Source organism: Pleurodeles waltl, chromosome 4_2, assembly GCF_031143425.1.
Source record: "Pleurodeles waltl isolate 20211129_DDA chromosome 4_2, aPleWal1.hap1.20221129, whole genome shotgun sequence".
Taxonomy (NCBI): domain Eukaryota; kingdom Metazoa; phylum Chordata; class Amphibia; order Caudata; family Salamandridae; genus Pleurodeles; species Pleurodeles waltl.
This window is the reverse complement of record NC_090443.1, coordinates 155,860,705-155,873,455: the sequence shown is the minus strand read 5'-3', so window position 1 is coordinate 155,873,455 and position 12,751 is coordinate 155,860,705. Positions and strand designations below refer to the sequence as shown.

The window sequence follows — 12,751 nt, the reverse complement described above, 5'->3', positions numbered from 1 at the left end:
AAAATTCCATGTTAGCCAAGCAATCCACCTGCCAGCTTTTTTTTTTTTTTTCCCCAACAGCCTAAAACACAGATTGAGAGAGCATTGCTGCTAAATGCCTGAATGGAAATTATGTATTATTTACAAATGACTTCAGGAAAGGTGTGCAGTTCTTTGTGTCCTTTGCACAAGCAAGAAAGAACTTCCAGTCACCAAAGGAACCAGTGCAAGAGGGATAGCGCAAATAATTCCATATGGTCACAACACAGGGGGAGTAACCATTAAAGAAAAAACAAAAGCGTGTTTATCAAGAAAAAGAAAAGAGCAACACTTGCCACCTTACGTAGCATAGCATTAGAAGAGATTTGCACAGCTGCTATGTGGTCATCGATACATACCTTCATCAAACACTGCTACGTGGACATTCAGAGCAATGTGGCAGCAGAAGTGGGACAAAGAGTACTGAAACATTTGTTTGCAAACGCACACTGTAAAGAACCCAAGCACATTTAGAAAGAAATAATGCTCTGTAATCGATGCACAGCATAGGAATCCAGAAAAGACTCACTCTGGAAAACAAAGCGGTTATTAATCGGCAGAAGTAGTTTTGTAGCTTGAAGAATTTTCTGTATTCACATGCGAGCCACCCGCCTCCACCACTAGAGGTGTATTTACAAACTAAGGGGGTTATTCTAGCTTTGGAGGAGTGTTAATCCGTCCCAGACGTGACGGTAAAGTGACGGATATACCACCAGCCGTATTACGAGTTCCATAGGATATAATGGACTCGTAATACGGCTGGTGGTAAATCGGTCACTTTTCCGTCACTTTTGGGACGGATTAACACCTCCTCCAAAGTTAGAATAACCCCCTAAGTCTCAAGAGAATACTGACAAACCAAAGGAATGAAAGAGAATCTGAAGGAGGCAACTCTGTCGCGGGATTTCTGAGGCATGCATCTGATGTCACACAAGGAGGGGTTTAAACTCAAAAGGTAAACTTCCACACACAAAAACGCAAAGAGAGAAGAGACTTAATGGAGACATTCTGGACCCTACCACTAGATGGAAAATAATGCACAGCATGTGAATCAAGAAAGTTTTTCAAGCTGCAAAACTACTCCTACTAATAAGTAACCGTTTTGTTGTACTCTGCTTACTTTGACACACTGAGCGTTCCCTTCTTCACACACTTTCTGCAGGGGCAGGCTGGCTCCTCATTTCTCTCTGCAGGCAGGCTTGTAGGCAATAGGTGGACCTTCAGCTCCTACAGCAGAAAGCAAACACTTATGGTGATGTCCCCTCAACTCTGGGGCACTGGCTGTCATGGAGACAACAGCCCCTGCTCTCACAGTAGTTAGTTGAGTACTCTACTGAGCACTTATTCCTTGGTTAGGAATGACTTAAAAATGGCACAAACTTGAGTGGTTTGGGTCCTACTTTTATACACATTCTGGACAGTGGATGTGGATCTACTGTCTCGACCTTAAGAACCAGTTTAAGAGTGGTTTTGCAGCGTGAATCTTTTCTGGATTCACATGCTGTGCATTATTCCGACATTTAGTGATTGGGTCTGGAATTTTTACTATTGCTTTTAAAAACAAAAATTATTTGTCGTTATTCTTTTTCAAACCATGTTTGTTGGTGGGTGTCGACCGAACCTCCATTTGGTGTCTTTGTGACGTTGTTGCACTTCTTCCAGATATTTCCACCACAGGTCACCATCTTCAGATTCTATTTTCCGCTGTTGGGTCTGGATGGTTCCACTGTGACATCTCCAACTTGTAGGGAAAAGTTTGAAGATTTGCTGGGAAAGTCATAAAGTTTATGAAGACTTAAACATCATCCACAGTTAGCAGTTGGCAAAAACGAGTAAGAATGAGCGAGTGAAAATATTCAAACTTTGACAGAGGTTCGAGAATGCCCAGACAGGGGCTCCCCGGTCAGCATGATGGAGAAAACTTGTTTCCATTTCCACACCATCCCTGAAGGATCTAGGCCTTTCCAGCAACAAAGAGGAAAATGTCACCATAGGAGCAGAGGGAGAAACCGCAGAAAGGCACTGCAAGGTCATAGAAATTGAGGAAGGGCCACCGAAGAAGATCAGAAAAGAGGTGAGAGGGTTGACCATTCCTGCTATAGGCCCTGAGTGGAGAAAATCGGACTCGCAGGTTCAAAAGTGAGTCTCGGTGTCGAAACTCTCGCAGGCATAGCCCTGAAAAATTAGTCATGCGGAGCCTCCAGTGTAGACCAAGCTCCCAAAAACATCAGTCGACTAAAGAAGGAAAGACAAAGGATGTGGCGACGTCCAAGGCCCATGACCCTCAAAGGATTCGTCGAAGCCTAGATAAAGTACACTCAACACTGAAGGCTCCTTCGTTGTAGAAAATGTTATTTCAAGTCCCGAAGACCGAGCCCTCAAAATTGAGATTAAAAGGAAGAGGCTCATTAATTCAGAAAAAGAAGGAATTTGCCCCCTTGAGTAGTTTCCGAATTCCACAGAAAATTTTGAGGACTAAGGAGGTGAAGGAGATGGAGGTCAAGAACATTCACCCAACTACGCCCCTCCCCCCTCCCTCCTCCTCTTCCCACCTTCAACCACCCCTTAGACCAGAGCCTCAGGAAGAAGAGAAGGAAATCTTCTGTACAGAGGCGGAAGAACCAACATTAGCTCAACCATCCGAGGAAGGGAAATATATTGACGTACAGTGGGAAGACTTAGAAAGGGAGTCACCAGAGGAAGAAGTGGAATCTTATCTATCCAAGTCCTCTCCCCCAGATGACATGGTATGTACAATTTTATAATCAGAAACGCTGCAGACCAATTTACTGCGCAACTGGAAGAGGACAAGCCTCAAGCATTCTTTCTTTTGTAGACACTTTTGCTTAATGATAAAAAAATCAGTACCAACCAATGCAGCCAAGTATTCTGGATCAGTTATTATTTGGGAATATGGTTGACGAAAACCTCAACCAACTCAAAAAAGACAATGAGACAGCAAAGTCCATGGGGGCTTGTAAGAAGTTGGCTCTGTATGCACTATTTCAAAGTAAGGAATAGTATGCACAGAGTCCAAGGGTTCCCCTTAGAGGTAAGATAGTGGCAAAAATAGATAATTCTAATGCTCTATTTTGTGGTAGTGTGGTCGAGCAGTAGGCTTATCAAAGGAGTAGTGTTAAGCATTTGTTGTACACACACAGGCAATAAATGAGGAACACACACTCAGAGACAATTCCAGGCCAATAGGTTTTGTATAGAAAAATATATGTTCTTAGTTTATTTTAAGAACCACAGGTTCAAGATTTACATGTAATACTTCTATTGAAAGGTATTGCAGGTAGGTACTTTAGGAACTTTGAATTAGCAAAATAGCATATACAGTTTTCACATAACTCACATATAGCTATTTTAAAACTAGACACAGTGCAATTTTCAACAGTTCCTGGGGGAGGTAAGTGTTTGTTAGTTTTTGTAGGTAAGTAAACCACCTACGGGGTTCAAGTTTGGGTCCAAGGTAGCCCACCGTTGGGGGTTCAGAGCAACCCCAAAGTTACCACACCAACAGCTCAGGGCCGGTCACGTGCAGAGGTCAAAGTGGTGCCCAAAATGCATAGGCTTCAATAGAGAAGGGGGTGCCCCGGTTCCAGTCTGCCAGCAGGTAAGTACCCGCGTCTTCGGAGGGCAGACCAGGGGGGTTTTGTAGGGCACCAGGGGGGACACAAGTCCACACAGAAAGTACACCCTCAGCGGCGCGGGGCGGCCGGGTGCAGTGTGCAAACAAGCGTCGGGTTTTCAATAGAAAGCAATGGGAGACCGAGGGGTCTCTTCAGGGATGCAGGCAAGGGGGGGGGGGGGGACTCCTTGGGGTAGCCACCACCTGGGCAAGGGAGAGGGCCTCCTGGGGGTCACTCCTGCACTGGAGTTCGGATCCTTCAGGCCCTGGGGGCTGCGGGTGCAGTCTCTTTACCAGGCGTCGGGATCTGAGAAGCAGGCAGTCGCGGTCAGGGGGAGCCTCGGGATTCCCTCTGCAGGCATCGCTGTGGGGGCTCAGGGGGGGCAACTCTGGCTACTCACGGTCTCGCAGTCGCCGGGGAGTCCTCCCTGAAGTGATTGTTCTCCACAAGTCGAGCCGGGGGCGTCGGGTGCAGAGTGTCCAGTCTCATGCTTCCGGCGGGAAACGCAAGTTGTTTCAACGTTGCTTCTTTGTTTCAAAGTTGCAGTCTTTGGTGAACAGGGCCGCTGCCCTCAGGAGTTCTTGGTCCTTCTAGAGCAGGGCTGTCCTCTGAGGATTCAGAGGTCGCTGGTCCCTGGGGAAAGCGTCGCTGGAGCAGTGTCTTTAGAAGGGGGGGGAGACAGGCCGGTAGAGCTGGGGCCAAAGCAGTTGGTGTCTTCTCTGCAGGGTTTTTCAGCTTAGCAGTCCTCTACTTCTTAGGTTGCAGGAATCTAGTTTCCTAGGTTCTGGAGAGCCCTTAAATACTAAATTTAAGGGCGTGTTTAGGTCTGGGGGGTTAGTAGCCAATGGCTACTAGCCCGGAGGGTGGGTACACCCTCTTTGTGCCTCCTCCCTGAGGGGAGGGGGGCACATCCCTAATCCTATTGGGGGAATCCTCCATCTGCAAGGTGGAGGATTTCTAAAAGTTAGTCACCTCAGCTCAGGACACCTTAGGGGCTGTCCTGACTGGCCAGTGACTCCTCCTTGTTGTTCTCATTATTTCCTCCGGCCTTGCCGCCAAAAGTGGGGCCGTGGCCGGAGGGGGGCGGGCAACTCCACTAGCTGGAGTGCACTGGGGTGCTGTAACAAAGGGGTTGAGCCTTTGAGGCTCACCACTCACCGCCAGGTGTTACAGTTCCTGCAGGGGGAGGTGTGAAGCACCTCCACCCAGTACAGGCTTTGTTACTAGCCACAGAGTGACAAAGGCACTCTCCCCATGTGGCCAGCAACATGTCTGGAGTGTGGCAGGCTGCTAAAACCAGTCAGCCTACACGGGTAGTTGGTTAAGGTTTCAGGGGACACCTCTAAGGTGCCCTCTGGGGTGTATGTTACAATAAAATGTACACTGGCATCAGTGTGCATTTATTGTGCTGAGAAGTTTGATACCAAACTTCACAGTTTTCAGTGTAGCCATTATGGTGCTGTGGACTTCGTGCATGACAGACTCCCAGACTATATACTCTTATGGCTACCATGCACTTACAATGTCTAAGGTTTTGCTTAGACACTGTAGGGGCATAGTGTTCATGCACTTATGCCCTCACCTATGGTATAGTGCACCCTGCCTTAGGGCTGTAAGGCCTGCTAGAGGGGTGACTTATCTATACTTCATAGGCAGTGTGAGGTTGGCATGGCACCCTGAGGGGAGTGCCATGTCGACTTAGTCTTTTTATCCCCACTAGCACACACAAGCTGGCAAGCAGTGTGTCTGTGCTGAGTGAGGGGTCCCCAGGGTGGTATAAGATATGCTGCAGCCCTTAGAGACCTTCCCTGGCATCAGGGCCCTTGGTACCAGGGGTACCAGTTACAAGGGACTTACCTGGATGCCAGGGTGTGCCAATTGTGGAAACAAAAGTACACGTTAGGGAAAGAACACTGGTGCTGGGGTCTGGTTAGCAGGCCTCAGCACACTTTCAAATCAAAACTTAGCATCAGCAAAGGCAAAACGTCAGGGGGTAGCCATGCCAAGGAGGCATTTCCTTACTGGGCTCTACAGTTTAGAGGAGGAATGCGAAGGTTATCCATCGAGAAGTCCGAGCTCAAGAGGCACATTCCTGGCAGGAAGTTCTCACCAGGGATTCCATAGGAGTACTCTCACATCTGCATCTTAACAAAGCTGGCAGTATCAACAACAGCAAGGAAGGGGATCCTTTCGAAGTAGACTCAGAGAAAGAGGACAATCTACAAGAGGAAGTACAACACAATCTAATGAATGACTGCATTACGGAAACAATAACTTCCACAAAACTATCAAAGGTAAAAGACATCAAACACTCACATTATCTTCACATATCACTGATGGGTGGAAGATTAAAACATTTTCTCCAAATTGTGATGAAATAATTGCACTCCCTGAGGTTTCCATTAAACACTGAAGTCGTCCCCAGAACCAGAGCAGAAAAATGTTTTCTTGGGCGCAAGACTGAATACAATCCTGGGGAAGGCAATCCCCAGCGAGAAGAGGGCTCGGTCCCTTTCTTAGGAGGTTCACTTTTACTAGCGGGGGAAAGCTCTAATGGCGAGGACTCTGGAGAGACTGTTGGGAAAGATGGCGCCATACATTCCCTTGATTTCATATGTGAAACTGCACTTGGGACCAATACAGGGATGGCTCCAAAATCATTGGTCGCAAACAACAGGGAGTTGGAAAGATCTAGTAGATGTCACGCAGAAGGTGCAGGAGAAGATTGCGGGGTCAAGTGAGAAAACATTACACTGGGAAGACTTCAGCAGCCAACTCCGTCAGTAACAATAGCCACAGATGCATCACATATGAGATGGGGAGCTTGTCGTATGGGCACACTGAAAATATGGGGAATCTGGAAGAACCAGGACACAGTACAATACATCAGTCTTCTGGAATGAAAGACCATATCAGTTCAGACAGACAACACAACAGCAATGTTTAACATCAACAAGTAAGGAGAGGGGACTCCATCTCCCCCACTTTAATGGCAGCCCAAGGTGGAAGCATTCGGAGGAAGTGGGAAGAAGTCATAGAGACACCAAATGGAGGTTTCTTCAACACTCCCCAACAAACAAGAGTAGAGAATCATTTGCCAAGCAATAGGTCTTGCATTTACTCGAGCAAGAGCTATTAATGCTGTAAACTTCTAACCAGGCTTTTCTTGACACATAAACTGATAATGAAAAGTAAAACAGTTTCATATATGTGAGCCGACGGTCGCCATGAAGGAGACACAGAAAAGGAACCAGAAGTTTGCTTGCAGTGAAATGTATCCGCAAAAGTGCAATTTTCCAAATAACCAGCAAAAGTAAAATTATCTATGTAACGGGGTCGATGTCGTGCAAAGCGCTCGACTACTGCCCAGTGAGATCACGCTGCATAGGAAATAAAGCAATAGTGCAGAAGCCATTCAGAAAACATGGATCCTCATATGTTTTTAGTAGTTTACCAGTGCTGTAGAGGAGGGCTAAACACTGGAAAAGGCATGACCTATGCATGCCTTTAACTAATTAAATCAAGCAAATTTTAAAAGGCAAGCCCACGAACCAACCAAATGGATGGACGTGGTTAAAAGCCCACAGAGCTCATAGCAGGGGCCAGAGCGCTTGCGCGCGTTCGACCCTAAAAAAAAAAGACAAATATATTTTGTTTTTATAAGAAATAGTGGAAATTCTGGACCCAACCTCGAGATGGTGGAATAATGCACAGCATGTGAATCCAGAAAATTCTCCAAGTTGCAAAACTACAGATAAGAAACTTTACATTTTATTTTTAAGTCTCCTTCTCAGGCTTCTTAGAGCAGAGTTCTTAAAACTGTGGATCGTGCCCTTCTGGGGGTTTGTGGCAGTATTTCCAAGGAGGTGTAAATGCCTCAGTAGGTGCTTGTAAATAAAGAGCAAAGGAAGTGCTGACTTTGTTTATTTGGTGAGTTGTCCACACTGTCTTCATTTATCTGCAGCCGTTTTAGTGCACTGAAAAATATGGGAACTGTAATCCTGAGTGCTGTGGTGACAGTGATAAAGGTGTGGCTAAAAAGAACAGTATATATTTGTAAGATTTTTTTTTTTTTTTTCACCCTCGGGTAACTCTGTTATATATAACACACAAATAAGCACGTTAACTCTAAGTAGTTATTTGCTGTATACAACTTGACATGACAACAACAGATAATGGCTAAACAGAAAGCTAGTCATGTGATGCTTAATATTAAGTTGGAAAACAGTAGTCTCCTGCCCGTAATGAAAACATGTTTGGTGCTTTACTCCGTCACTGGGCAGGTGCTGGTCAGGAACGGGCCTAGGCCTCTGTGTTCATCCTTGGAACATCGTGATACTAGTGCTAAAATATATCAGGATACTAGATACGCATTCATTGCGGCACTCGGGTAAGGTGAGCACACACCAAAGGGGTGCACTGACAACATGAACTGGCCTTGCTGCCTTGGAAAGCAAGAAGGTTTAGAAAACCAGAAACTCACTATAAAAAAGAATGAGAACCACAGATACTGGTATAACTGTGCTGAGATAGAATTTTGCTTTTGGTGGGCAGGCTGTTGATTTATGTGTCCCTCGCCTATAGTGGGCCAGAAGCACAGTTGCTGGAGTGTTGTATAGGAAATCTAAGGGGGGTCCTCAGCATTTACCCTATGGGGCACCAGTATTTTGTGTGGAGAGACTTCGGAGAGATCATTACTTTTACTTTGATTCAGACCGTTTCTTTCTACGATTAACACAGACCTTCTGTCCATGTTAACAGGCGTGTGCCCCGCTGTACAGCTGGCGAACGCTGAAGGATGAGGCCCACCGTGAACCCGTCGGTACGTGCTACCTCTCTATGAACAACTTCACCACGTTCATCGAGTACTCTCCGTGCCGATCAGGTACGTATGCAGACTCCTGGCTTGAAAGGCTTCTGTCTTTCTGTCCTGAGGAGGGCCACCAGTCACTGCCGCAGTATCTGCCTCTCTCCTCCCTTCTTGCACCGCTTTTAAACTCTTCGTTTTCTGGAACACTGCACTCTTGCAGTTTGGAGCACACACAGACTTTTCTGTTTCAAAGAGATCATTTTAATCCATTGTTCAAAACGGTTGCTGAAGTCTCACTAAAATGTGTATATCTTTTTAAAAGTGCATTTGTACACCAACTCCCCACTTTTGCATGATCTCGAAGTGCTTTCAGAATAAGAGAACCCTGTACTGTTATGAAATTCACGTTGACTAGAGTCACCAATGAAGTTTCATATTGATGTTTTTTTCGATTATTTTAGAGCTGTGGTTCCCAGCCTGTGGTCCGGGGCGACTGCTTAGAAAATTAAATAATATGAACAGATTAGGTCCCCAGATTTTAGTAATGACTCAGTGGGGGGGGGGGGTCCCTGGATTCCAATAATGGTTTAGTGGGGGTCCCCAGGTTCCATTAATGATAAAGTGGGGATTCACAGAAGTCAAAAGGTTGGGAACCACTGTTTTAGAGTATATTTTGTGTTGGATAGAGGCTGGCAAGATTATAGTAGATTAGCATATGGTTTAGTGATGCATTATGTTGGAGACGTTCACGTAGAGGCTGTTTTTGATCACGTGGACCATTCTGTGAGCATATGTGTGGCTGACTTAGCCAATGTCCTTCCAAATTAGTCTGTAGATGAGTGTGTAACATCCAGTGATTATAAAGACAAGGATGCAGTTCTTGAGCTAAAACGAGTTGGTTTTTGCAGCAATAAAAGGTTATCTCGAAGAGAAAGCATCCCGACCTCCGCCTCCCTCTGCAACCGTCTCCTCTCCCTCTGGCCACACTCTCTATTCTCCTGCACGCTCCACATTCTACATTCGCACCCTCGCGCTCACACACTCACGCTTTCAACCTGAGAATAGGATATAACACTTCTCCCTTCCTTAACACAAAACAACAGTAACAGCATATAAATGTTTTTTTTTTTTTTTTAAATACAAACTAATTATAACAAACTACAGAACTTTGGAAACAGGTACTTCACGACAAGTTATAGTCTTTAAGATGTGACAGAGGTTTGACGAATCTATTCGATCTCCTCACATCTGATCTGCATGGCAACTCTCCAGTGTAATCCTTCCGACTACTTGAGTCTGAGTTCTGTGTGGAGACTCCAACGGTCTTCTTATGAAATACATCTCTACACGAGGAATTGGAATCTCCTCCTCTAAATTTAACAATTCTATTCAAATTCCAAACTCTATTATCCTCTGTTTTCACAGCATTGGTAAATAATTTCAAAACCCTCATAGGACCAGAGAGTTTCTTTTTCATCAGAGGATTTCTGATTAGAACACAATCACCCACATTAACCACAGTTTTCTTCACAGCATGGGTCCTATCAAAATTAACTTTACTCTTCACCCTCTTTGCACACTCCCGATACATCCACTCATCATTCACCATCACCCTACCGCTACCATCAAGTAAGTTATTAACCCAAATGGGTTCCAAATCAGAATTACCACGCCTACCTCGAAACAGGGAAAAAGGAGTCTCCCCTGTAGACGTGTGAGGGGTATGTCTGTAAACATAGACCTTTTTTAAAACTTCTTCCTTCTAGTTCAATTGATTATCCTTAGCAATGGAGATGGTTTCTTTGAGAACCTGATTAAAACGTTCCACCATACCATTACACTCAGGATGGTACAAAGCACAGAGTTTGTGCTTGATTCCACACCCATGCAAAAAATCATTCATTTCCCCTGAAACCAACTGTACACCATTATCTGTGAGAATGGTATTGGGTAAACCTTCTTGAATTATTAACTTCTTCATAAATTTAATTACCTTGTTAGTTTCGATACTTCCAGTAAAATTCACCTCGGGCCACCTTGAAAACATATCAATCACCACAATCATATATTCGGCCATGCCATCACTATGAATGGGTCCTAAGATATCTAGTGCAATATCTTGCCACGGACATTTTGGTGTCTCCTTAGTGATCATGGGTTGAACACGAGGTTTCAAAGCTTTTTCACTCACTGCACACTGTAGACAATCTCTGACAACCCTTTCAGCTTGAATGTCCATCCCTGGCCACCAATAGGAGGAACGCAACCTCTCTTTGGTTTTCGAGATGCCTATGTGACTATCATGAGCCTGATTTACTAATTGACTCCTCACACTACTAGGGGGAACCAACCTCGTACCTCTTAATAACAGTCCATCAACACAAACCAATTAATTTCTTACGTTCCAAAATTCTGCACTCCCCCACTACCTTGTTTTTTACTCCTCCAATTATCTTGTAATAACTTAATGACTTCTTGTAGCACCACATCTCTCAAAGTTTCTTCACGCCACTTGGCCTCGGGGATTATTTCAAAACTGACTTCACACACTCGATCAAACCATTCTGTATCATCACCCTCCAGACCATCGTTCTCATACTTCCGACTTTCTGTAGAAACTAATCTAGATAAAACATCAGCCAATAAGTTATGCGAACCAGGAACATATTCTACGACAAAATCGTACTCCTGTAATCCAACAATCCACTTAGTGATCCTGCTTGAGACAGAATCAATTCCCTTAGAATAGAAAACTTGACATAAAGGTTTGTGATCAGTCCTCACGACAAAAGAACCTCCCCACAAAAACTTTTTAAAACTTCTTAATCGACCAAAAGACCGCCAGTGCCTCCCTCTCGATCATCTAATATTTGCTCTCAGCACCTCTAAGACTTCGAGAAATAAAGGCAATGGTGTTTTCTGGATCTAAACCACCTTGTTGTAAAACTGCTCCCAACCCCTTGTTACTGGCATCAGTCGTCAAAATAGAACGCTCATTAGGATTAAAATTCTTGAGTGTGGGCGCTGTCGTAAGAGACTCCTTGAGATTACAAAATTCCTTCTCACATTCATCATTCCACTTGAAATCAGCACCCTTTTTTAACAAACTTCTCATGTTAAAACATGAACTGGCAAAATTCCTGACAAATTTACTGTAAAATTCAGTCATACCAAGGAATCGCACTAGTTCCTCTCTCGAAGTGGGGGAAGCCAAACACCGAATAGAGTCGACCAGTTCTTTCTTGGGTAAAACACCCCCACCAGAAATAGTGTGCCCTAAATAATCAATGGCCTCCACCCCAAACTTGCACTTCTCATCCTTTATAGTTAGACCACTCTCTGCTAACTTTTTAAGCACCTCTCTGAGTCTTGTCATATGTTCTTTGAAGTCCTTACCATATACTAGTATGCCATCTTGATATACACATACTCCACACAATCTTTTCAACACACGTTCCATCAACCGTTGAAATACGGAAGCGGCAGAAATCAGACCAAAAGGTAAACGTACAAATCTGAAGGTGCCATATGGAGTAATAAAGGCCGTGTAGTTTCTACATGATTCATCTAATTCGACTTGGTGATAAGCCGACGTGAGATCGATTGTATAAAATACCTTAGCCCCTGAGACTGTAGAAAGCAATTCCGTAATGTTAGGGAGAGGATACCTATCTACAATAACACACTTGTTGAGCTTGCGGAGATCCACACAAAGTCTAATCTGGCCATTAGCTTTCCTTGCAATAACAATGGGGGCCAACCATTCTGTGCCCTCTACTTCTTCGATTGTTTCTTTAGTTTCATCAGTTCAGTTTGAAGATCATCCCTTATGAAAAAAGGTACACTCCGTACCTTGCTGCAAAAAGGAACAGATCCGGGAAACAATTTGATCTTGTGTGAATAACCTCACATGCACCCTATCTTATCGCTAAATATGTTTCTGAAGTCTTGACGAAGAGTAGAAATGAAATCTGGATTTACTTCAGTGTTATTTATTTCTCTCACACAAGGCAGTTCCTTAAGGACAATGGAAGGAGAACTGTTGGGGTCAAGCATCACCCCCAAATCTTTTTGATGCCACCAACTAATTATGCTATCCCCTTTTTTTGAAACATACACCTTGCCTGTGGCGAATCGCTGAGCATATTCCAATAAACCTAGGAAGTACCAATGTAGTTCTATGGGTTCTCCGCCATAAGCGCATGGTCTGATGTCAGGCTTGGAAAGTTGAACCTTCCCTTCAAGATGTTCCTGATAAAATTGATTGGATATTATTGTTATTTTGGCG

At 44.5% G+C, this 12,751-nt stretch overlaps 1 protein-coding gene across 2 annotated transcripts in view; it reads left to right on the top strand.

Annotated features, from left to right (window-relative positions):
• Positions 1–12,751, top strand: part of ITGA5 (integrin subunit alpha 5) — a 346,712-nt gene that overhangs the window by 118,343 nt on the left and 215,618 nt on the right. For both annotated transcript variants that reach the window (XM_069231024.1, XM_069231023.1), the window contains exon 4: positions 8,415–8,538. In XM_069231024.1, the coding sequence (XP_069087125.1) occupies positions 8,415–8,538 (124 nt within the window). The remainder of the gene's footprint in view (positions 1–8,414; positions 8,539–12,751) is intronic.